Raw genomic sequence first — 27,150 nt, forward strand, 5'->3', positions numbered from 1 at the left:
GAGGTTTCTGACCGATCCTGACCTTCCAAAAACGTACGTTCTTGACAAAACACAAAATCCAAATGACACTCTAAATTCACTCACATTGAAACGACGCCTTTTAATACCACGTTTTTATCTATTACAGTTGTCCGTTGTGCAACCAATGAAGCGGTTCTTCTATTTAATGACGGGAACGTAAGGAGGACGGAGATATTAGAGAGAATGGGCTCTAACATATGAAATTTCACTCAAGAGATCTTGAGAAAAATACATTTACAGCGCCTCTCTCCAGGTGAAAAGTTCGTTGAAGACCTGGTAAAGGAAAGAAGGCAGAAAACAAGAAACCAGAAGAGAAGCCTTAAATGAAAGAGCACCCTGAATACAAATCTTGGGTCTTATGAAAAGGTGACATAATAAAAATTACGTTTATTTAAGTTTATGTACTTTTTTCTCAGAATCTGTGAAGACTAGAATTACGCAATTTTATACACTTATTTCTATATATCCAATACATATTATCTCAAGACCAAAATTTGAAATTCTGAGTATAAGTTGAGATATGAGGCAAAGTGGATAGAACTTTGCATGAATTTTATATTATACTTTCAGAAGTATAGTTAAAACGTATTAAAATTGTCCTATTCGATATATTAAAAAAAACTTCATGAGAGAAGCTTACTAAGTGCAAAGGGACAAAGAGACTAAACAGAGAAAATATTGTTGAAATATCTTGAGTACTTTCTGAGAAAAAGATACAAATATTTGTTTTTGAAAATATTACTTTTAAATTGTACAAAAAGGAATACATATTTAACCCAAGTGTCTTAACGATAAATGTGTTAATTTCGTGTAAAACATGATACAAAATTTCATTGCGCTATCTTGGCATGGATGTGGTGTGTATTAAACAGTGTGTGGTTTTCGTGAACGCTAAAACCCCCTGCCCCTTCAAAGAACGGCATCAGGAAACCACCAAAAGCTGCTTTAATGTGTATTTATTTGGCGACAACAAGCTGCAGTCGAGCGACCATCTTCATACTGTTTCGTCGGCAAATTAATGGAAGCTTCCTTGGTGTCACGTCCTTTTTTTCTGTGCCAACCTTTTCAACTTAGAGTAGCACTTGCAGCCTAGATCCTCAATTATTTCCTGGATGTATTCCAGTCTCTGTCTTCACCCACCGTGTTTACACTCTACAGTTCCATCTACTACCATGGATGTTATTCCCTGATGCCTTAACACATGTCCCATCATCAAAATAATGGTTCAAATGGCTCTGAGCACTATGGGACTTGACATCTATGGTCATCAGTCCCCTAGAACTTAGAACTACTTAAACCTAACTAACCGAAGGACATCACACAACACCCAGTCATCACGAGGCAGAGAGATCCCATCATCCTAACCCTTCTTTTGTCAGTGTTCTCCACATTTTCCTTTGTTCTCAGATTCTGCGGAGAACCTCCTCCTACGCCCACTTCGTTTTCAACATTCTTCTGCTGCACCACATCTCAAACGCTTCGTTTCCCCTGTGTCCAACTTTTCTTCTGTCCATGATCACTACAATACAATTCTGTGCTCGAAACGTTATTCTCAGATATTTCTTCCTCACATTAAGACTTATGTTTGATACCAGTATACTTCCCTTGGCCAGGAATTCCCTCTTTGCCTGTGAAAGTCTACTTTTTATGTCCTCCTAGCTTCGTCCGTCACGGATTATTTTGCTGCCTACATAGAAGAATTCCTTAACTTCGTCTACTTCTTGACCACCAATTTTGATGTTGAATTTCTCGCTATTCTCATTTCCGTTAATTCTAATTACTTTTGGTTTTTTCCTGTGTACTCTCAATCCGTATTTCGTACTCATCATACTGTTCAATCCATTCAACTGATCGTGTAGTTCTTCCCTTTCACTGAGGATAGCATTGTCATCTGTGAATCTTATCTTGAGATGATTTGACCCTGAATTTTAATCTCACTTTTGAAACTTTCTTTTATTTCCGTCATTGCCGCGCGGAGTGGCCGCGTTGTTTGGAGCATCATGTCAAAGACTGCGCGGACCCTCCCACCAGAGGTTCACGTCCTCCCTCGGGCATCGTGTGTGTGTTGCTCTTAGAGTAAGTTACACTACTGGCAATTAAAATTGCTACACCAAGAAGAAACGCAGATGATAAACGGGTATTCATTGGACAAATATATTACACTAGAACTGACATGTGATTATATTTTCACGCAATTTGGGTGCATAGATCCTGAGATATCAGTACCCAGAACAACCACCTCTGGCCTTGATACGCCTGGGCATTGAGTCAAACAGAGCTTGGACGGCGTGTACAGGTACAGCTGCCTATGCAGCTTCAACACGATACCACAGTTCATCAAGAGTAGGGACTGGCGTATTGTGACGAACCAGTTGCTCGGCAGCCATTGACGAGACGTTTTCAATTGGTGAGAGATCTGGAGAATGTGCTGGCCAGGACAGCAGTCGAACATTTTCTGTATCCAGAAAGGCCCATACAGGACCTGCAACATGCGGTCGTGCATTATGCTGCTGAAATGTAGGATTTCACAGGGATCGAATCAAGGGTAGAGCCACGGGTCGTAACACATCTGAAATGTAACGTCCACTGTTCAAAGTGCCGTCAATGCGAACAAGAGGTGACCGAGATGTGTAACCAATGGCACCCCATACTATCACGCCCGGTGGTTCGCCAGTATGGCGATGACGAATACACGCTTCCAATGTGCGTTCACCGCGATGTCGCCAAACATGAATACGACCATCATGATGCTGTAAACAGAACCAGGATTCATCTGAAAAAATGACGTTTTGCCATTCGTGCACCCAGGTTCGTCGTTGCGTACACCATCGCAGGCTCTCCTGTCTGTGATGCAGCGTCAAGGGTAACCGCTGCCATGGTGTCCGAGCTGATAGTCCATGCTGCTGCAAACGTCGTCGAACTGTTCGTGCAGATGGTTGTTGTCTCTGTTGACTCAGGGATGGAGACGTGGCTGCACGATCCGTTACAGCCACGCGGATAAGATGCCTGTCATCTCGACTGCTAGTGATACGAGGCCGTTGGGATCCAGCACGGCGTTCCGTATTACTCTCCTGAGCCTACCGATGCTCTTAAAAGCTAATCATTTGCATATCACAGCATCTTCTTCCTGTCTGTTAAATTTCGCGTCTGTAGTACGTCATCTTCGTGGTTTAGCAATTTTAATGGCCAGTAGTGTAGTTTAAGTTGTGCGTAAGTCTGGGGACCGATGACCTCAGCAGTTTGGTCCCTTATAATTCACGCACGCACACACACACACACACACACACACACACACACACACACACACACACACACACACACACACACATTTCCGTCACTGCTTCTTCGATGTATAGATCGAACACTAGGGGCGAAAGGCTGCATCCCTGTCTTACACCCTTTCTAATAAGAGTATTTCGTACTTCCAGTCTTATAGTTCCCTCTTGGTTCTTGTACACGTTGTGTATTACAGGTTTTCCCCTATAGCTTACTCGTATTTTTCTCATAATTTCGAACGTCTTGCAACTTTTCACAATGTAGAATGCTTTTTCTAGATAGACAGACCCTATGACGGTATCTTGATTTTTTTTTCAGCCTTCCTTCCATTATCAAAAGCATCACCAGAGCTGCCTCTCTAGTGGTCATATAGATAAATATTATTAAGTGCAGCGTCTGTTAATTGTATATAAGTAAATGCATGCATGTATACACCACCCGCCCAACAGTGTATTGCGTGTAGGTGACGTCAGCGGAATAACTACGGTATGAAGCTTGAAGTAACATGTGTAAGCAACGGATGTGCATTCGACTAGGTAGTTGTGAGCAGGAAATTTTAAACAGTGGACGTGAAGCTGTTGTGTCACAAATCGCAGTGGAGAAACATCAGACGTTCAAAACTTCCTCCACAATGTTTTGTAGAACAGGCAAGTGTGCAAGGTTTGTCCCGCACATCTTGATTCCGGAACAAAAACAGCGATACGTAGGAGCTTGCCGCGACTTGATGCAAATGAAAAACGCAAATATTTCCTTTCTGGAAGAAACCATCTCGGGTGATAAGAACTGGTGTTATCAATACGAACCTACCACAAAACGACAAAGTGCAGTATGGGTCTCTGATGGTTTGTTAGTATCCAAGACTGGCGAGTTGAACACCATCTCAAACAACGACATTTCTGACGGTTTTACACGTTTGTATGAACATTCTGTATGCTATGTAAAACATCCAGAGCATTGAAATCACAATCTTAACTTTTTATACTTTTTATGAATCCAGTTTCGAAACCTTTTGGTGTGACAGATGCTGCAATTGAGATTAATTACGTACTTGAAGTTAAGAAATCTTTTTGTAAATTGATGTAATTGTATTCGTGACCGTAACATGGTCGCTCGACCGAAACTGACAGTCGTTAAATAAACAGACGTTACAGCAGCCTTTGGTCGTTTCGTGATAGCATTTTCAAACACATAGATACACTATATAGAGCCTCCCAGTTTTGATTTACCATAAATCTACACTGATGGAAATGAAAATGTGAAGTAGCTGTGCGATATTTATCAAAGTTTGTGAGGATGTTCTCATTTAATTTGTGCTGAATAATTATACTTTCATACTATTCGGAAGTGATGCCCATCATCAACACCAGTATGAACTGTCGCCTCAACCAGCATGAATACCTCTTCTATTCGTTGTGGCACAGAAGCAGTTCCGAATGTTATCTTGAGGATTTTCTTGCCATATCTGAGACACGCCCTTCCTTAGTTTATCAGACTGAGCTCAGGGCTGGAATAAAGTATACGTTTGTTCATAGCATCCGAGACGTTCTCTAAGAGTTACAATAACGGAACTGGCCCTGCCAGTCAATGATTAGTACATTCTTTGAGGTGTTCGTCACGGGAACTGCAGTGTGGGATCTTCCGTTAATCTACTGAAATATGCCATTAGGTACCCTGGTCTTGAGGGTACGATAACAGGTTTTACCATTCTTGTAACATACTGGCGAGCATTCAGCCTTCTTTCAATAATTTTTTTTCTGTCATATCCAATGGCTCACGACATCCTGATTCCCGGAATTGGGGGTCTCGAGATGGGGTATTAAGTACAATAGGAGGAGTTTCATTTTTAATAAAAAATTCAGTAGTAGTCCGTGGGCGGCCTGAGCGAGGCATGTCATTGACAGTTCCTATCCATGCACCAGGTTGTCGATCAGACCACCATAAACACAGGCGAGACTCATTGCTGAACACCACAGAACGCCATCCAACTTCCCAGTTGACTCTGGCTGTACGCCATGCAAGGTTCAATGGTGTGCAGTACGATATGGATAGTAATCGTCGCATGACAACTCGAGATCTACACTGAGCTTCCAGCAATCTGTTCCTGACGACTCTCTGCCTCTGACCTGTGGCCGGTGTATTAATTGTTATAATCTGGTTATTCATCAGAGCCAGCCGAAGAATCCTACTATCTTCTCGTGGCACTCTCCTTCTGGAAGGACCCCTGCCCACTGTTCTAGTCGCATGATTGCGCTAGAAACTGTTACCGCTCGTTCAGCAGTTATTACATTGCAGCGACATGTCCGTGCAATATATCAGTAAGAGACTCCCACGTCAATGCCAAAATTTTGACTTTTATCAATGTGCTATAGAAGAAAGAGATAAGCTGCATGTGCACGTCGTCTAGGCAAGCAAGTTTGCGATCTCCATCTGATAACTTTCAGTAACGTGGGACACGCGCAACACCTAGCGTGTACTCACACCAACATTCGTCTCTGGAATTCGTTTTCTTCTATATCGAAATCAAGTGCGCGAGGCAAAAAATCAGCTAACATATTCAACAGACATTTAAATACCGCAGTATCAGTTTTGTAGTGTTCGGCCAAGATGTTCACGATATAACACTTTCCATTTCCCGATACCCCTTTTGACTGATCAAATAAACACTCTAATGTCCATTCCGGAGTCAGGTTGTGGCTGCTGGGTTTGAGCTCAACGTTTTCGGCTCAAAGTAAAATCTCTAATGTATGTAAACCGTGATTGTGTTGTCAGTTTGCTACTTCTTCTTTAAAGTGTTGGTTAATGTTAACTTACTGATTATGTGTAAACAGAAGGAAAATGAGAATTGGACTGACCCGAGAATTATACATTTACTTTATTTACTTGAAGGTAAGCAAATTTTCATTTTTATAGGTATACTTACACAAATGTTGGCATATTTCCTGAAAAAATAAAACTGAACCAATGGCGATAATACTTAGTTCATCACAGCTTGTTAATTTGTAATTGTGATTCCCTCTGTCTCTTTGTAGTGGCCGATACAGTTGTACACAATCAGTGAGTTGTGAGAAAACATTCGGTTGTTGTGTGCACGGGAACAGAACTGTATCTTAACTCACTGTCAGGTTTTCTAAGCATTCCAAAATGTAGGATGTAGGATAATGGTAAAACAGTACATGCACAATGTGCGTGAGCTAGTGGGGTGTAGTAAAACAGCTTCAAACAAATTAAATAACATAAGTAAGATTCAAATGGTTCAAATGGCTCTGAGCACTATGGGACTTAACATCTGAGGTCATCAGTCACCTAGACTTAGAAATACTTAAACGTAACTAACCTAAGGACATCACACACATCCATGCCCGAGGCAGGATTCGAACCTGCAACCGTTACAGCAGCGCGGTTCCGGACTGAAGCGCCTAGAAGCACTCGGCCACAGAGGCCGGTCATAAGTAAGATTTATAAACTTCTTTCCGAACAATGTCCTCCTTCTTATGAGTTAACTGACGTCCGCCTAGGAAATCACACTGTCTCTTTAGTACTCATAATGTACAAAGCTGCGGTCTCTCCCACGGAGGGCAGTGGGGCCTGTTCGAGACGTGACTGAGTACAAAGCCGAGATCTTTTCAATAAAAAGCCAGGTGGCGTGGTAGGGTGGCACAGGAGCTCGCAGTTGGGAATATTTGGGAGGGGACATGCAGTTCCAGCATTTGCTTTAGAACCAAAGGAAACCTCCCAAAAATATTGGTCGCAGCCGATGATTGGGACTGGTTTTGATTTCTTAGGACTATATGTCCCAGGCAACAACATGAAGGCCTGCCACATAATTGAGGCCCATTATAAAGCATCGGTTAGTTTCAAAACAGTTACCTGACGAGTGAAGAGGTTCCTAGTCTGGAATAAAAGCGATGGGAATACAGTTACAGCATTTGTCTTACGACGAAGAGAAATTTTTCAAAGCATTAGTCAGAACTATGGGAATTACAACGGTTTTTAATTTTTTTTCTAGGAAAATATTGTCCATTGTCCTAGACAAATTGTTTCATATTCACTGGCGGAAGTGGAAAGTCTTACACCATCAACAGGGTGACCGAATGCTACCAAAGTGATACTCCACATTTCCATGCCTGTGGAATAGTTTAATTAAAAGTCTATCATTTTCAGCATTTTCAGTACAGAAGGCAGCCTTTCCTCGAAGAGTGGTGTCAGTAAATAGTGAGTATTGTGTGTATCTTATGTTACTGGTAGTTTTCACACGGAGATCAGATCACGGCGTGCCTGGAGGACATGCACGTGCAGGTTGTAATCATCTTTCAGACTTTGGGAAAGGTCGCGTCATTGGTATGAGGAACACGGGAGCATCATACCAATAGATGACACAGACAGTTGGCGTTAGTGCAGTGACTGCAGAACGACTAGCGATGGGGTGGACTCGGGACAGCGGTGAGGCATGGATACACCACAAGAAGATTGTAGGATTATTCAACTGGCTGTGATGAATAGATATATGACAACAGCTAAAATACGGGCCGTGGTTGTAGCGACTATCAGCACAAACCGTCGAGATTGGATTACTGGACTCTGGGTTGAGATCTCTTGGTTATCACTGAAACAATATCATAAACTACAGAATCTTCCGTGGTATCAGGATCATCTGGGACATTGAGTGGCAGTATGTGTTGTTGAATGACAAGCCACGGCTCTGCTTGTCCTAGTCTGAAGGACGCCAGCATGTTTGTAGACCACACTGTCAAAGGTCACACGAGACTCGCACCTCTGCAATTTTTGGAATCATCAAATTATACAATCGTAGAAACGCTGGGCATTTGGGGGACACAATTAAAGACATAAAATTTTTGAAATTTTTGAAAACATAGTCAGCGATCTTAAAATTTGTTGAAATTAAAATTTAAAAGTCTTGATCGCAATCTTGTTAAAATATTATTTATTGGAGTGAGTGGCCGGTTTCGACTCTATGAAAGAGTCATCTTCAGGCTCCAGAGTGGTGGATGGACACTGCTAGATGAGTTCCATCGACCCTCCACCGCGATCAAGACTGTTTTAAATTTTAATTTTAAAAATTAAAGACGTTGGTACGCCAACAGGACTGTTTGAGCTCTCGTAATTGTCTAAAGTAGGCTGAATGCTCGCCAGTATGTGCTAAGAGTGGTAAACGCTGCTGTCATACACTTCATGCCAAGGGTAGCAAATGGCTTATTTCAGCAAGATAAAGCAATTCCCCAGATTACAGTTCACACTACAAACGCGTTGAGGAATGTACGGAACCTCTAGGGCCCCGTCCACTCCGCTGATTTGTCATAAGGATAGCATGTGTGTTACGCTTTGGGAATATTTTCATGCCAGGCGCCATCAAAAAATCTTCATGGAGTTACACAGCACTTGTTCCACACGTGGAAAGAAACCCTGAAGACGACATTTCAAGGCTATTTACTTCCAAGTGGTAACGAACCCAAGAATTTATTATGGCCTATGGGGCTCATATCTCATACTAACGTCGATGTGCGTGCCATTTTCGAATGGGATGAAATTTTAATCATTTAATACCCGTTAATTAATGGAGATCTCCACAAAGTTTGATTTATGTATTGGACTGGTGTTCCACTATGCAAATCTTCGCATTTCTATGAGTGAACTAGGAGTGATCGTACACTACACAAGTATAATACGGAGGTAGGAAGTTGTAAACCCACAGCTGCAGAAATTATTGGTACGTTTAAATTATTAGCGTATAGAATAAGTTGTTAGTACCGCTTAGCGGTTTGAGACGGAATTTATAAATACACTCATACCTGTCGAAGTGCGAGAGATAGACCAGACGAGTCACTCCTGGCTCAATATTACGTATAATTTGTTCCGCAATATCGGTTCAGATTTGAGACATCGTAATTTTACTAAGATGGTCGATAACAATTACTATGTAGTCTTATTGCGTTTCACTTTGGAACTTTGTAAGATTTCTCTCTCTTCAGGAATGTTTTGGCAGTTGTAACAGACGCAGAGTGTCAAGGTAACGTTATTTCTCGATCCTAAAAGCCTTTTGCCTAACAGTAACTGCGTGTGGTCGGTTTCGAAGGCATTTAAGCGATCAGTGACGCCGCGACTCGTGTCACCAACATTATGTTCATTTGTCGGATTTAGCCAGCACCGTTTGAGCGCCTTGTTACCAGGCAACATGGTTATTGGGTAACATCATGTTGAAGGGTATGGGTCATTAAGTGTTCAAGTATCGAGTTACGCTGTCAAAGGTAGTGAATCTCTCTGATAGTTTGGTCCGCATATTCACCAGCGGATTTCGGAATCTAGGAAGATGTAAATTTTACACGACCGTTGAGCTACCATTTTTCGGAAATCTGCGTGCGGCTTCTGCTGAGATGAACCCGACTGAGCATGTCTGAGACGACCCGAAACTTGGGGAGCCTCGTCGCAGGAACCCTCCACACACACTGGATGACCTCACGACAGTTGCCGTCGAAGAGTAGGACACACTTAAGGAGCAGCATTTGGCACAGCTTGTGGACACTATGCCTTTGTGAATCTAAGCATTTTATAATGTGAGAGATGGAGCAAGACGATACCCACAAGCAGATTTAATTGCTCAAGTGCGAATTCAAAGAAAGTTCCTTTATTTTGGTTACTGTTCTTTTTTAAATTCAGAGTAAAGTTCTGTTTTACTTTTTTCATGGGGATTATTTTTCACTGACCTGTTCGCTCAGCTTAAAGCGCAATGTGCTAACTTGCTACACAGAGAGGCAACCCAGACCTGGATAAAATACGCATAGCAGACTAACGACTTTGGTACGGTGCACGGACCAGCCTGAATGTGGATTTCGAAGGTTTCCTGCGCTCGTTTAGGCACACGCTAGGCTGGTCCTAATGTCGAAAGCCTGAACGACAATATTTTTAGGGCGGTCGTGCAGGAAGAGAGTGAATGAGGCTCTGGAAGGTACAGACAGGGGTGTGAAGCCATGCCGAACCCAGTGTTGTGCCCAGCAGAGCAATGTTTCTCAGTTGAGGATGCGCAACGCGTACAGCCCGATCGAGTTGGTCCCACAGTTTCTCGATTGGGTTTAAATATGGGGAGTACGGTGGTCAGGGGAGTACCGTAAACTCATCCTGGTGTTCTTCAAACCCCACATGTCACTGCGAGCTGTGTGACATGATGCATTGTCCTGCTGGTAGATGCCATCGTGCCGAGGAAAAACAAACCGTACATAGGGATGGACTTGGTTCCCGAAGATAGATGCGTACTTGTGTTGTTCCACTGTGTCTTCCGGAATAACGAGATCAACCAGAAAGAGCACGAAAACATTCTGTAGACCATAATGCTTTCTCTTGCTGCCTGGACCCTTCAGACGATTGTTGCAGGGCCACACAGGATAACGGCCATCCATTCGATGGTGCGTAAAACCTGATTACCACTCAGTGGACTCCCAATTACGGTATCGGTATGCAAATTCCTGCCTTCGTCGCCGGTGAACACCAGTCACCATTGATGCATGAACCAGGCGCACGAAGGGGAGACGGATAGGCAGTAACGTTTGTTGATTGGTCTTTGACGAGACACTGTTGGCAGCCCCATGGTTCGTCTGGGCGGCCAGTTGCTCAACCTTTCACATACATTCATCTGTTCATACCTCAACAGGCGTCGTTCACCCATTTCATCTATAGTCTATGGTGCGCCACCGTTGCCTCAGAGCACGCGTGGTATACTTTAACCACAGCCTTACACAAACGGTTTACAAACCAAGCCGAGCTTCCACCCTTGGCCCGAAAGCCAATCATCATGCCTTTTGGATGTCTGTTTCCACCTTACTACAGCGTCTGCACTTTTGCCCATGTCCCCCCAATATGCTGTCTGCCCTGATAGCTGAATGGTCAGCGTGACGGACTGCCATCCTAAGGGGCCCGATTCCCGACTGGGTCGGGGATTTTCTCCGCTCAGGGACTGGGTGTTGTGTTGTCTTCATCATCATTTCATCCCCATACGGCGCGCAGGTCGCCCAATGTGGGGTCGAATGTAATAAGACCTGCAGCAAGGCGGCCGGACCTGCCCCGTAAAGGGCCCTGTAAGGCGCCAAACGCTCATTTCCATTTTTTCCCCTAATACGCTATATATACCCTCCATTGCTAGTGCTGCCACCTGCCGTATGTGAGTGGTTACTGCACGTTGAGGCCGAACATAGGCAGTGGTCGCATTAATGTGACCAGACTGTATAGTTAGGCTGAAGGTCAGTGATATGCTGCCCGTCCCCCTCCTACGTGGTGGGAAAGAAATGAAGGAAGATGAGGAAAAAACGGACTCTGAACACTGTGCGCAGGCAGCAGCCTGGGCTACCCACTCACCTCGTGGGGGTCTGCGAAGCGGCCCCCACGCAGCCAGGTGAGGGCGCGCCGGGCCTGCTCGAGGCGGCCGTTGCGCGCCAGCCAGACGGGGCTCTCGGGCACCAGCGAGACGGCGGCGAGTGCGACCAGCGGCAGCGCCGTGTTGATCCAGGCCACCGTGTGCCACTCCAGCCAGCTTCCCAGCGTGTACACCACCAGGATCGCCAGCGAGTAGCTCACCATCGGCGACCCCGCCAGCATGCCACGCACCCGCGGCTCCGACGTCTCGCCCAGGTACACCTGCACACGGACCACCAGCTAAAGTCCACAGCCGTTACCTACTGTAAAGACTTATCCCAAAGGAGACCAGGAAAGATAAAAGAGCCTTTACCTCGCTGTGCTCAAGGGGTGCTTTCTAAAGCATTCCACTTGTACCTGCAATATACCGTGGATGACGAACAAATAGGTCCTGCTATGAAAGGAAATGACACCACAGAACATTACTCCTGTTTATGAGGCTGTATGGCAGGCTACAGTCAGGTTGGTATACCACCAGGCATCTCGAGACATGTCTTCGGCCTGGAATCTCACTGAATGGAATAGAACTGGCCAGCAAAGACTTCTGTGGAGATGCCCCATTCAGCGGTCAGATACCAATCAGACTGCTGCCCGCCATACGGCCCGATAACCAGGAAAGGTGGTCTGCTGTGCCATATCATTCTTAGCAAGACCCTTTTGGTTGTCATCTGCGGTACCCTTCCAGCACAGCAGTACGCTGACGATATTATACCCCCCATTTTGTTGCCCATCTCCACTTACATTTCAGTAACATAATGCCTACATGCAAACGACGAGGGTTTCTGCTACTTGTCTTCGTATTTGGTTCAAATGGCTCTGAGCACCATGGGACTTAACGTCTGAGGTCATCAGTCCCCTAGAACTTAGAACTACTTAAACATAACTAATCTAAGGACATCACACACATCCATGCCCGAGGCAGGATTCGAACGTGCGACTGTAGCGGTCTCACGGTTCCAGATTGTAGCGCCTAGAACCGCTCGGCCACCCCGGCCCGCCATCTTCATGTTTGCTAAACCATTCCTTGGCCAGCAAGGTCGCTGGATCTAACGCGCCAACTGGCCACAATGCATCAAGAGGACATCCAACAACTCTATCAGTCACTACAAAGCCAAATAACTGCTTGTATAAGGTCGCCCAGCACGTTATTCACTTGTTCGATTTGTAAAACTCTTTCTCTCGAATAAATCATCCAATTTTTCTGGAATTGTAATTTCCTTTCTGGTGCGACTCTCTTTTCCTTAAGGAGTGTATACGCAGTATCGCACATAAACAACTCTAATGTTACATGTTCAGATAAGAGCTTTAGCTGTAGTTACATTTCCTAAATATCTTCTCTTGGGGCAGTCATGGACCACGTACTCCACGCACTGCTCTCAAATCTATCAACTATACCCCAGCTCTGTAGCGTCGCCCTAGTTCTGGTATGGCCTGTTTCCGTCACAATTAGTTCAAAAATGGCTCTGAGCACTATGGGACTTAACATCTATAATCATCATTCCCCTAGAGCTTGGAACTACTTAAACCTAACTAACCTAAGGACATGACACAACACCCAGTCATCACGAGGCAGAGAAAATCCCTGACCCCTCCGGAAATCGAACCCGGGCGCGGGAAGCGAGAACGCACAATTAGGTGACAGCAAATCCTCCTGGGTAGTTCACAGCTTGGGGATGGTGTAGTAGGGTCGTTATAGTTATTACGATGGCAATTTACATTTGAACCCAAGTAACTTACGGGAATGCGGCTAGGTGTCATCGTTAACAACTGCCAACGTTTCGACGGGTGAGCACCAGTCATGGTCAACGCAAAACTGTATCAAATAAGTGCTGTGCAAGGGAACTTAAAGCCTCAGTTTGCAGAGTAATTCCGGAACACACACATACATACAAGGCACCTTCTCACAGACAAAGACGACCGACGTCAGAAGTTATCGATAGTGAACTCTACCCTTCTGTTCTTGATAAGGAAGACAACAGAATTCCAAGCAAAATTTAAACAAAAACCTTCATGTGTATTTACAAGGTTACTTGCTAATTTATTGTCAACTGCTTCCTTAATAACGCTATCCCAATAGGTGGAAGTGCATGCGAGAATCTCTGTGTTGTTGTATTCCATAAGATGAACGATGCCAAGACAGTGCTCTGCAATAGCGGAATTGCTCGTTGCTGTTAGCGTCTTGTGATGATTATGCTTCGTACAATGGTCCTCCACAGTCTGTCCAGCATATGACGTGCTACAAGAAATTAAATTAGCAAGTAATTTTAAAAATAGAGATGCTTGGATTCTTGCTCTCTCCCTTGTAAACAGACAGAGGAACGGACTTAATACTACCTCACCCGTTCGTTTTTAATTTTCGCAGTCGACAACTTTCGATGTCGGTGATCTTTGGTTGTGTGTTGGCGCTAGTGTTTACGGTGTGTGTGTGTGTGTGTGTGTGTGTGTGTGTGTTTGTGAATTTTCCGGAACTGCTCTTCAAACTCTGCTGCACAGCGCTTATTTCTTACAGTTTTGCCTTGAAAATGACAGGGTGTGCTCCTGCCGAAATTTCGGCGGTTCTCGACGACGTCACCCGGCTCCATTCCTGTTAGTTACTTCAACATTTTATTCGCCAGAAGAAACTCAGGTTTACATTTGAAGTTCGTATCTCTTTCCACGGTGCATTGTAAAGAAAGGTTTTCCGCTGCAACACCATATAATCTTCCTACAATCAGACGGGTGGACCAAAGTGTGGAAAGAGCGAAATCACGACACACGGCTGTGTCCAGTACGGTGTGCGAAGACCGTTAGCATTGGAAAAAGCTTGCAGTTGTCTCAGAAAGGATAAATACAGGTCTTGCGTGGTTTCCAGAGGGAATGTTATACCATTCTTATAGGCAAATTCAAAATAGAACACAAAGGCAGAATAATATCGATATCTGGTGATTATGGTGTTCTGGGGGATACCGTAATTCATCCTGCTGCTCACAACTCACAAAACTAGTCCAAGACGGTGGGAACTGTGTGAACAGGTGTCCTGTCGTCATGGGACACAACATCACAGTTGGGGAACAGACATTATCCCGTGGAACGGACCTGGTCACTTAATCATTAGCAATAATGCTGCCTCGCAGAATACCCATGGGGTCCATGGAATACCACTACGACTGTCCGAAAAATTGGCAGACCCTGGCCATATGTCACTCTTCGGACGTAAACTCGGCCAGAAATTAGAAACTGTGAAATAAGACTCGTCCGACAAAATGGTTTTCTTTCATTTCTCCATACTCCACATTTTATGGCTTCTGCAGCACGTTTTCCTGTTACGAGCATTTGCATCATTGATGAGTGTCTTTCGGATTACAGCTTGCCCTGTAGTTCCCTCGTTATGGAGCTCCCTTGGCGTTGTCCTGGTGCTGAAGGGTTCGCGAGTGCGCCGTTCAGTTCAGCAGCTGGCGTCTTCTTACGAGGGTTATTCGGAAAGTAAGGAACGATCGGTCGCGAAATGGAAGCCACTGTGAAAATCGGATGAAGTTTTGCACAGGTGTGTTGGGCAGTGTCTGTAGCATGCCTGTCGATTGCATTACGTCGTTCCTTTTAGTTCTGAGCACACAGGGAGCACATAAAGGTACCGAGAACAATAGTGTATCCCGTCAAGTACGACGGCCTGGTGAGACATTTCGCCTGAAGCTATGCAGTCAACATTTCATAACTGTTGTGCGTTTTCTTCTTCAAGACAATTCTCAGCCGCATTCTGCAGGGGCAATGAAGATGCTCCCGCATCGTTTGCAACTGGAAATGTTTGACTACCCACAATACAGCCCGTAATTGTCTCTCTCTGAGTTTCATCTCTGCTCACATGAACCGCTGGCTATTTTCCTCACAATCCTTTCCAACGACCGTCCATCACGATCACTCAGAACAACTTTGGTGCGCATTGTGACTTAGCGGATGATGTGTATCCGCTTTCCCTGTATAGGTCTTCGATTAGGTGTCTTTTGAAACACCAAACACTTCGACAACTTGGCTACGGAAGCACCCAATGCACGATCACCAACAAATTGTCCATGTTGAAATTTACTTACTTTCAAACAATCCTGTTGGAGGAACATGAGCATTATACCAGAGGTTGAAAATACCGCTGCAGTTGTAAAGTTCTTTTATTATGATACGACCGGTTTCGAGCTCTTATACGCCCATCTTCAGGTGTCGTAACTTGGTACTGTGACTTCGAGCGTGTTTCCATATTTTTGATCAACACCTGTAAATCCAAAGGGACTTCAGATGGAAGGGTGGAGCGCTGTCTAGCGTACGATATGGATTATAAATGATCTTGGAAGTGTAAGGGAGTGAAGGCTGTACCAGCTGTACTACTCTATAGTGGTGGCCTGCTGTTTTATTAGGTCTGGCTTACTTACTGAAAGTGCTGTAAAGGTGCTACCAGCGAGGCACTCACCTGCGTGGGCGGCACGGCGAGCCCGACGGCGAACCCGCAGACGGCGCGGCCGGCGAGCAGCACGGCGTGGTCCCTGGCGAGCGCGAGCAGCAGCCAGCCCAGCACGTTGGGCAGCACGGTCAGCTGCAGCGTGGCGCGCCGGCCCAGCCGCTCCGAGAACCAGCTGGAGGACAGCGCGCCCAGCGGCGTCACCGCAGAGTGGATGCTCGCTGCACACAAACACCGGGGAGGCGTGCCTAAGTGGGGGGAGCCTCCTGACTGAGCAGCAACGTAAAAGCACTCGCCAATACGGTTCGTCAACACCAAAGAACCCAATATAGGGACAGGAATCCGTTGGGATGAGGAGTATGGTCAGTCGGCAGGGCAACAGCACAAAACTAACGTGTACGATGTGGGTTCAGTAAGTTATGCAACACATTTTTTTTCTGGAAGCAGGTAGGTTTTATTCAGGATTCCAATATGCCACATTACTCCCTACTCTTTGGGCTACAAATACTATTTTTCAACATAGTTGGCGTTAAATGCCACATCCTTACACCAGTAGTCGAGCTAGGCCAGCGCCAGTCCATTTTGTTAGTGCGTGTTGCCTACATCAGGGGCAGATATGCAGTCAGGGGCAAACCTATTGTTCTCCTTTGATTGAAAGGTCCTTAACCTATCGTTCTGTTAAGTTGTTTTCCATGTCACTCCAATTTCCTTTTGATTGACTGGAACTTAACCAATTGTTTCCTCCACCCCCACCCCTACCCCCAACCCCTCTCCCTCCTCGCTGCTGCAGGTACACTTTCAGGTCTGAATTATTGGAGTAGGTCCTCTCACTCTTATCAATTTAATTGACTACTTAATAAAATTGTTCAATTAATTAACCTCTCACCCACTGGTAAATCACCTCCCCCTTCCCCTCTCCTCCCCCAGAAAATGGTGGGAAGTTCATGTTCCACCAGGAGAATGCAACATACCATGGCTACCTTCACTAACCTAAGAAAATGGCGTGAAAGGAAGGACAGTTGGGCTACCTCCACAAACCTAAGTCACCCGACCACCATCTCATCTTAGGAAATGGCGGGAAGAGGACTCAACCTGTGCTGAACATAAATTTTAATTTTGCATGCACTATTTATATAAACAATTTGATGCAGTACAGCCATCTAGTGTGTTCACCACGAATTCCAGACTCCAACTGACCTAGTACACAGTACTGCCACCTGAGTGCATTTGCAATTGTGACGTAATCCAAGATGGTGAAATGACATCAGCCGATGACACAAGTACTGTTGTCCAATATGGCGGGAAACAGTGTGTTTCCCATGAGGTGAACAAGTGAGCTAGTGCACAGTACCAACACCAGAGAGATTTATCATCCCTCTCATCTGTTTGACCGTTTTCTCTCTACCATTATTCTAACAGGACACATCTGATGTGTATAGCCTGTGAACATACTGACATCAGAGCGTTTAACCCAGTTAGTGGCGGTAGCCATGGTATGTTGCATTGTCCTGATGGAACTCGAACTTCCACCATTTTCTGGGGGAGGAGAGGGGAGGGGTTTTACCAGTGGGTGAGAGGTTAATTAATTGAACAGTTTAATTAAGAAATCAAATTGATAAGAGTTGGGGAAGGGGGTGGGTGGGGGGAACAATAGGTTAAGAGCCTGTCAACCATAAGGAAATGGGGGTGATATGGAAAACCACTTAACAGAACAATAGGTTAAGGACCTGTCAATCAAAGGAGAACAATAGGTTTGCCCCTGACTGCATACCTGCCCCCTCATGTAGGCAGCCTGCACTAACAAAATGGACTGGCGCTGGCCTAGCTCCAGTACTTACACCATATTACTGAGAGAGTCTGTATGACCTCATGGTACCACTTTGCTGGTCGACGTCGCAGCCAACGTGTTGCTGCATCTGTAACTTCCCCACAATCCAAGTACTGCTTCGTGTAGAGTGTATCTTCATTGGGCCATGCAAATGGAAGTTGGGAGATGCGAGATCCTGCTGTAAGGAGGATGATGAACAGTCAGGTGAAGTTTTGTGAGCTCTTCTCTGGTGCTCAGAGTTTTGCGAGGCCTTGCGTTGTCATGAAGAAGGACAAGTTTTTCTACATTTTTGTGGCGACGAACATGCTGAAGTCCTTTTTCCAGTTTGCTCAGGGTAACACAATACAGTTCAGAGCTGATTTTTACACCATGGCGGATATCAGACAGAATAACCCTTCAGAGTCCCAGAAGACCATCGCCATGACTTTACTAGGCTGAAGGCGCGCCTTTTAACCTTATCTTTGGAGGAGACATGGTGTGGCACCAACCTACGGATTGTTGTTTTGTTGCCAGTTTGAAGTCATTAAGCCGTTTTTCATAGCCTGTGACGATGTTCGATAAAAAATTGTCACCATCAGCCTTGTAAGGCGAAAGAAATTCCGCACAGATGGTCCTTCGTTGCTCTTCATGGCAGGTAGGAACCCAGTGGGCACATACTTTTGAATACCCCTACTGCTAGACGAGTGTGTCAGCACTACCAGCAGTGACTTCCAGTTATGCAGCGATGTCTTTGATTGTAATCCATCGATCACCTCGAATGAGAGTGTCCACACGTCCCAACATTGACGGAGTCACAACTGTGTGCTGCCGACTGGCACGTGGGAGGTCGGAAATATTTGCGCGACCTTGTTGGGCTGATCACAAATGCCCCGCCAAAGGACTCCGCGATGCTCTAGTTTCCCGCCACAGTGACAGCTCTTTGCTTGGAACGCACCTCCGTTACAGACGTCATTGTGATGGTTGTGTATACCGCCGCCACCTATCGGAACTTCATGAAACGATAGGGCTTTAAGGGGGAATATTCCACGGTGTACCGCAAAAAATTGCGTTTTCTCAACCGAAATTAGCCCGAGGAAAAACAAACTTGTTACATTACTTATTGAACGCCCCCTCGAAGAACAGGATCGCTTGCTTCTAAAAACGACACTGGAAGACGAAAAATGATAACATTTTGCTCGTAAGGCCTGAAAGAGGGCTGCCTAATTCTGGATAATCTGAAGCAGGTAGAAATCGATCGACTTCGCCTCACGAGTATCTTGTGTCCAGCCGTCGACAACATTGGTGATCTAATAATGCAGTATTTGTACCATAGCCGTTACTAAGTAACTACAGTGCCGTGCCGTGCCGTGCCAGTAAGAGCCTGTGTAGCGCGAACACTGCGTCAGAAGACCGCACCATAGTTCTCCTTCCGGCTGTCGGTATCTTGGTTTCGGTACGCGGAGCTTGCATCCTAATAATCAGTCTGACATTCTGGACTGTTGACTAGAATAACAGACAAACGTCAAACCCGACGATGTGCACCACCCTGATATAAGATCTTAAGCCACTACATACTGAGGCCAGCCTCAACAGCAACAGCTGTATCAAATGGTTCAAATGGCTCTAAGCGCTATGGGGCTTCATCTGAGGTCATCAGTCCCCTAGACTTACAATTACTTAAACCTAACTAACCTAAGGACATCACACAAATCCATGCCTGAGGCAGGATTCGAACCTGCGACCGTAGCAGCAGCGCGGTTCAGGACTGAAGCGCCTAGAACCGCTCGGCCTCAGCGGCCGGCCAACAACTGTATCAGATACGTTTCAGTGCTCGAGGTACTGCTCCCCGTGTCATATTTGAGCAGGTCAATTCCAGTCATGAGAGGAATGTGCAAGTGTTCTTCGAACAACGACAGGTACCACACCTTTCCTGGATTACATATTTACCTGACATGGCACTCGTCAATTATGTCCGGAATATGCTCAATTATAAACTTGTCCTTAAAGGCAACCAGCAACCATTGTTGAACACAAACCACGTGGATGAAGACTCCGTTGAGGGCATCAGATCTCACGGCATGAGATTTTTTTGTGACAGTTTATACCACACCAACGAATGCATGAACTCCAGAAATGTTGGAAAAAGTATGGGATGAGTTTCACTGCCGTTTGGATGTTTGTTGTTCGTCAGTTTGAGGATACATTGAGCATTTGTGAAAGATAAACGAAATCTTTGATCCTAAGCGTAATATTCCGCAGGATTGTCTGTGCATGTATGTAAAACATGAACGCTCCTACAATCAGACAGTTCTTTTTAAATAAAAAACTTTGCAGCCCTAACCATATGTTAAAATTTTCTACAGATTTCAGTCTTTGACTTACAAGAAATACTATTACGGCATACTGGGAATCTCTTTCATTTCTTTGCACTGTTCCCACTCGCTATCCTCATCAAATTATTTCCTTAGTTCATTCCACCTCGAATACAGTAGGACATACAAATTCAACATAAAATAATTATAGCATTGTAAAAATTGGAGAAACATTACAAACAATGTCGTACTATGGATTTCTGCAGTAATATGAGATGTATAAATTATTCGGGCTTGACCGGGATAAGCATCTTCCATCTGCTTGAGTACATTACCAAATGGTTTATTACACTACTGGCCATTAAAATTGCTACACCACGAAGATGACGTGCTACAGACGCGAAATTTAACCGACACGAAGAAGAGGCTGTGATATGCAAATGATTCGCTTTTCAGAGCATTCACACAAGGTTGGCGCCACTGGCGACACCTACAACGTGCTGACATGAGGAAAGTTTCCAACCGATTTCTCATACACAAACAGCAGTTGCCTGGTGAAACGTTGTTGTGATGCTTCGTGTGAGGAGGAGAAATGCGTACCATCACGTTTCCGACTTTGGTAAAGGTCGGATTGTAGCCTATCGCGATTGCGGTTTATCGTATCGCGACATTGCTGCTCGTGTTGGTCGAGATCCAATAACAGTTAGCAGAATATCTAACAGAGCACTTGGAGACGGCAGCTAACTTCTTATTTTCTGGAGGTGGGAGTAATTTTAGTTACATTTTGTAGCAGATCGGTGGAACACATAACGAGGATTGAAGATTGTGGATTAGAACATGGTTTAGATGGTGACTGCACTTATAAGAGGAACAGATGGGCGTCGCTGGCAACGGTACGTTGGAATGACGATCGGGAAGATTATAGGTGGTATCTACAATGGTAAATGAGGGCGCCGTGGGTAATGAAATAGTCAATAGATAAGAATATATGGACAGGAAAAGGGTTCTGAAACGGTTGCGGATGTGAAGGGCCTTTCACAGCTGGAACTCGAGAGCTGAGGTTCCATAGTCAATCAGAATCCACAGCTTCATACCACCTATGTAAAAATGGAGTACCGGTGCTGGGTGGCATTAGTGTCAGAGCAGATTCGCAGCTAGATTCAGCTGCCACTTTCAATTAAAACTTCGCGGTTTCACGTCATTTCAAGCAAACACGAGAGTTTACTGGAATTCAAAACCAAATTCACTATATCAGATGTAATGAGCATACCAGGAATTTCGACTGGGCAACATCAGTTAAGATGATAAACTAGCATTCGCAAGGAAGGCAGTTCATCTCCCCGTTTAGCGTTCCGATTTGGCAATCCCGGGTGAGTTCAATGATGTCTCGAATCGTCTTAAAGCAAACTACGGTAAGGTTCCTTTGAAACGTGCAATTTCGATGCCCTTTCCCATTCTTCCCCAATACGAGCTGCGTCTCTAATGACCTCGTAATTGGCAGAACTTTAAACCCTAATATCTATTCAGACTAACGATAGCATTGTCGAGGGGGTGCTCAGCTCTATTCTTCTTCTTTTACTACCAGGCATTTCACTCTCGCGAGGAAAAGATACTTTCTTAGAGAAAATGTTCTCGTAAGCACAAAAATGGCAAGCCTGTGAATTGGGAGGAGCAGTTGATCAAATACGGTGACGTGCAATGAAGAATAATTGCAAGGAGATATATTTGTCGTTGGAGAGCATAAAATATCGATAAAAATTCAAAGAAAGGTGATGGAACAGAGTAACGGTAAGTTCACATCAAGAGAAGGGTGTACGAGCGATACACGCCCATGAAAACTGATGTAAGTCAGTAGTTGATGAACACTATTCTTGTTGTCCCAACATGGCTTCTTCTAATGAGAATGTTGAACACAATGACGTCATGATTTATATGAAGTTCTGACCAGAGAACCATAAAACAGTACTAGATCTAATAATTGTTGAGATTTTTCAGATATTGCATCCTGTGAGTTTGGTGCAAGCCTAGGATACGATGCGGACGAGTCATTCGTGAGCAGACGTCCAATACAATTTATGACGCCATAAAATGCCAAAAGGCAAAAAGGCATATTTTGTTATAAGGGTGTAAATCCGATAGTGTTATTATAAGGGCTAAAGCTCAGACTATGATATACGACTTCGCTCGGTAAGTAGAATTTCATTTGTCAAGTGTCCGATTATAAGATCCTCTTCAGTATCTTCTGAGATATGAATGGGCCTCAAGGAATGGAATGAAATACTGAATAGCGTTACGGTACGGTTGATATTTCAGGCAAGAACACGAATCGTCGCAGACCTGTTCTTCTTCGAGAGCTTGCCAGCACACCACAGATTCGACTCTTTTAACGAAATTTCAATTTCTACAGCACCCATATAATGGAAGGATGGAAGATTGGGTTTAACGCCCCGTGACATCGAGGTCATTACAGACGGTGCAAAGAGGCATTTGTAAGCACGAAGATTAGATTTCTTCGATTACCTTGCCTCCAATTTAGCGTTTCTCAAACTTTGGTGCTACACCTGTAAAAAATTAGCTAGGATTAACCACTTTGTACGATTGCAATTTACTAAGATGGAAAACTTCATAGCTTCATTTTGTAATGCCTTATCACAAATTAGGTATAATGGTAGTTGTCCATTTGTAGGCGTGAACATGAATCCGTATTTCAAGTATTCATTCAAATATTCGCAGCACTCGTTTTTAGCCATTTTGAGAAAAATTTTTTAGACAATGAGCTATTTTTCGAGTGACTAGACGCCATAGATTTCCATCTTGCAACGCTGAAGATAGGTACAACATGCACTCACAATACTAACGCTCCGCTGGTGCGAAGCCGTGGTTAGTGTCGTGTCTGTTCGGGGAATTCCCTTGTCGACGCTTTGTATGAGTATGATATTCACTGCGTGTGCACCTTCTGACTACAGGACACAACATCTACTGTCACTGCAGCGGCTTGTGGAATTAAAGTAAACAGAAAAATATTTTTAAAAGTATTATTGTATTTATATATATGTCTTTAAATTATTTTGATCCCATTTTTTATGTAACTAATAACGGAAATTTAATCTGTGACTCATCTCTCATGTAATATCTTACAAATATCTAGCACATTCAACTGCATGTTGCACATGATTGACTGTCAATTACAGAACACAGTCTCCCCTTTTCGTTCCACCGCCCTTCGGGAAGTGAAAAATGCCTCCCACAGTGGTCATGATGTCCATGCTGACAACCATTCGTCTGCAGGAGCAAGCGGACCTATTCTTTCAGCAAGACAACGCATCACTCCATCACAACTTATGCCATCACAATAGCGTAAGGAACACTACATGGTCATGAGAGCTTTTACGAACAGTCCCCCCTCACCCTAATGCATGCATCTGGGACGCTTTCGAGCGGAAAGTCTGAAGCTTGGACTCAGCTATAATTAATTTGAATGTGTTAGATGAAAATATGTGTCAATTTTGTCATCATTTTTTCTTTGAAATATACTGAAATGACTGCGAAAGTAGAAGTGGTTTTTATTTGTGCCAGACAGAGAAATGTACTTTGTTGTGACACTTCTGCTGTTGTTATTTGTTATTATAACGTTTTGATTCTAGTTCTTCTTGTATGAAAGGCTTTGTGTCTTGAGAATGCCAACGTGTTTTTAGGCATGAAAATAATTTTATATCCGCTGCCGCCAATAGTATCAGAGACTTTAGAGCAATTATCTGTAGCAAATACGATGCCTGAAGAAGAAGGAAAAAAAAAAAAAAAAAAACAGTCAGAAGAAATGTTCGGATGTCAATGTAACTTTGTACACACACACACACGCACACACACACACACACACACACACACACACACACACACACACACACACTATCGGGAAATATGTAGATGAGTAGAACTGCAATTATTGAGTGGAAATGTCCAAAATATGTTTGAGAAAAATCAATTGTTTCCAACACTAGCAAGTATACGAAAAGTAAATGTAGTTGATTTTAATTTTTTGATTTGCTCAGTAATATGCTTCTTCCAAAACAGGAAGAAACGTTAGGATTTAACTTGCCGTCGACGACTGTGTCATGGATGGAGAACAAAATCGGCCGTCCCTTTCAAAGGAACCATCCCTGCATTTGCCTGGAGCGATTTAGGGAAATCACGAAAACCTTAAATCTGAATAGCCGGAGCGCGGGTTTGAACTGTCGTTCTCCCGAATGCGAGTCCAGTGTGATAACCACTACGTCGCCTCGCTCTTTGCTAACCCATATGGACCAAATAATCCTACTGCAGTTTATCATGTGTTTGGAATCCCGCAGCACGCTCTGACCAGCCCGCATCTCGTGGTCGTGCGGTAGCGTTCTCGCTTCCCACGCCCGGGTTCCCGGGTTCGATTCCCGGCGGGGTCAGGGATTTTCTCTGCCTCGTGATGGCTGGGTGTTGTGTGATGTCCTTAGGTTAGTTAGGTTTAAGTAGTTCTAAGTTCTAGGGGACTGATGACCATAGATGTTAAGTCCCATAGTGCTCAGAGCCATTTGAACCACGCTCTGAGCAGTCAACGATTTCAGATAGACTAGTAGGTCAAAACAGTGGTGGATTCTTGGTCTGTTCAAAATAAATTCTAAAAAGACGCACCACGAAGGCTTTATCCGAATGGGACGGAAATCAGGAGATGTAATGTACATATACAAACAAACAAATGATTGCAATTTCAGAAAAATTGGAAGATTTGTTCCAGAGAAAGAGCTTCACAAATTGGGCAAGTCAGTAACGGATTGGACCACCTCAGGCTCTTATGCAAGCAGTTATCTACCTTGGCATTCATTGAAAGAGTTGGTCGATGTCACGCCAAATCCTGTCCATTTCGTATGTTAGATCTCACGCGCCAAATGCACAGGATTTGGCGTAGAATCGCTCAGGAGGAAGTCGAACTACTCTATCAGTGCCTAGCCGAATAATTGCTTGCATAAGAGCCTGAGGTGGTCCAACCCGTTACAGACTTCCCCAATTTGCGAAGCTCTTTCTGCTGAATAAATCATCCAATTTTTCTGAGATCGTAATCATGTACTTGTCTGTAGATGCACATCACGCCTACGATTTCCGTCCCATTCGGATAATTGCTTCGTGGTGCGTATTTTTTTAGAGTGTATTTGGAACAACGATGTGAGAACCAAATTGAAAAATCGGTAAACGATTGTTATACGTACAAAAGACAGGGATGTGTAGACGACCAAGAGGCAAATAACCAGTCGCAACAAAAATAAGTCCGGAATCAAATTGTTTTCATGATATGGCGCACCATGACTGAGGACATGAACACTATATAACAGAGTCCCCGAGGATGCGTACTGTAGGTTTGCACTTGAGGACAAATACATTACAAGTGCTGCTCACGGCCACCATTCGTAAGTACGCACGCTGCAGCACGTCGTATATCCCAGGAGTGTTCTACACTACTGGCCATTAAAATTGCTACACCACGAAGATGACGTGCTACAGACGCGAAATTTAACCGACAGGAAGAATATGCTGTGATATGCAAATGATTAGCTTTTCAGAGCATTCACTCGAGGTTAGCGCCGTTGGCGACACCTACAACATGCTGACACGAGGAAAGTTTCGAACCGTCGTTGCCTGTTGAAACGTTGTTGTGATGTCTCGTGTAAGGAGGAGAATTGGGTACCATCGCGTTTCCGACTTTGATAAAGGTCGGATTGTAGACTATCGCGATTGCGGTTTATCGTATCGCGACATTGCTGCTCGCGTTGGTCGAGATCCAATGACTGTTAGCAGAATATGGAATCGGTGGGTTCAGGAGGGTAATATGGAACGCCGTGCTGGATTCCAATGGCCTCGTATCACTAGCAGTCGAGATGACAGGCATCTTATCCGCATGGCGGTAACGGATCGTGCAGCCATGTCTCCATCCCAGGGTCAACAGATGGGGACGTTTGCAAGACAACAACCATCTGCACGGACAGTTAGACGACGTTTGCAGCAGCATGGACTATCAGCTCGGAGACCATGGCTGCGGTTACCCTTGACGCTACATTGCAGACAGTAGCGCCTGCGATGGTGTACTCAACGACGAACCCGGGTGCACGAATAGCAAAACGTCTGTTTACAGTATCATGATGGTCGCATCCGTGTTTGGCGACATCGCGGTGAACGCACATTGGGAGCGTTTACTCGTCATCGCACATACTGGCGTATCATCCGGCGTGATGGTATGGGGTGCCACTGGTTACTCGTCTCGGTCACCTCTTGTTCGCATTGACGGTACTTTGAACAGTGGACGTTACATTTCAGATGTGTTACGACCCATGGCTCCACCCTTCATTCGATCCCTGCGAAACCCTACATTTCAGCAGGATAATGCACTACCGCATGTTGCAGGTCCTGTGAGGGCCTTTCTGGATGAAGAAAATGTTCGACTGCTGCCCTGGCCAGCACATTCTCCAGATCTCTCACCAACTGAAAACGTCTGGTGAATGGTGGCTGAGCAACTGGCTCGTCACAATACGCCAGTTACTACTCTTGATGAACTGTGGTATCGTGTTGAATCTGCATGGGCAGCTGTACCTCTACACGCCATCCAGGCTCTGTTTGGCTCAATTTCCAGGCGTATGAAGGCCGTTATTACGGCCAGAGGTGGTTGTTCTGGTACTGATTTCTCAGGATCTATGCACCCAAATTCTTGCCGCAGTGGATGCACCGGTTCCCGTCAGATCACCGAAGTTATGCTCTGTCGGTCGTGGCCGGCACTTGGATGTGTGGTAATTCAGCTGCCGTGCGCTGTTGCCATTTTTCGGGTGCACTCAGCCTCGTGATGCCAATTGAGGAGCTACTCGACCGAATAGTAGCGG

The 27,150-nt window shown here is 44.7% G+C and overlaps 1 protein-coding gene across 1 annotated transcript in view; it reads right to left on the bottom strand.

The window, feature by feature from the left end:
• LOC126474802 (facilitated trehalose transporter Tret1-like) overlaps nucleotides 1-27,150 on the bottom strand; it is a gene marked incomplete at its 5' end in the record, with an annotated part of 65,899 nt that overhangs the window by 6,258 nt on the left and 32,491 nt on the right. The window contains 2 exons of the mRNA XM_050102273.1: nucleotides 11,659-11,937; nucleotides 16,151-16,359. Coding sequence (XP_049958230.1) covers nucleotides 11,659-11,937; nucleotides 16,151-16,359 — 488 coding nt within the window. The remainder of the gene's footprint in view (nucleotides 1-11,658; nucleotides 11,938-16,150; nucleotides 16,360-27,150) is intronic.

The sequence above is a fragment of the Schistocerca serialis genome, chromosome 4, assembly GCF_023864345.2.
Source record: "Schistocerca serialis cubense isolate TAMUIC-IGC-003099 chromosome 4, iqSchSeri2.2, whole genome shotgun sequence".
Lineage (NCBI taxonomy): Eukaryota > Metazoa > Arthropoda > Insecta > Orthoptera > Acrididae > Schistocerca > Schistocerca serialis.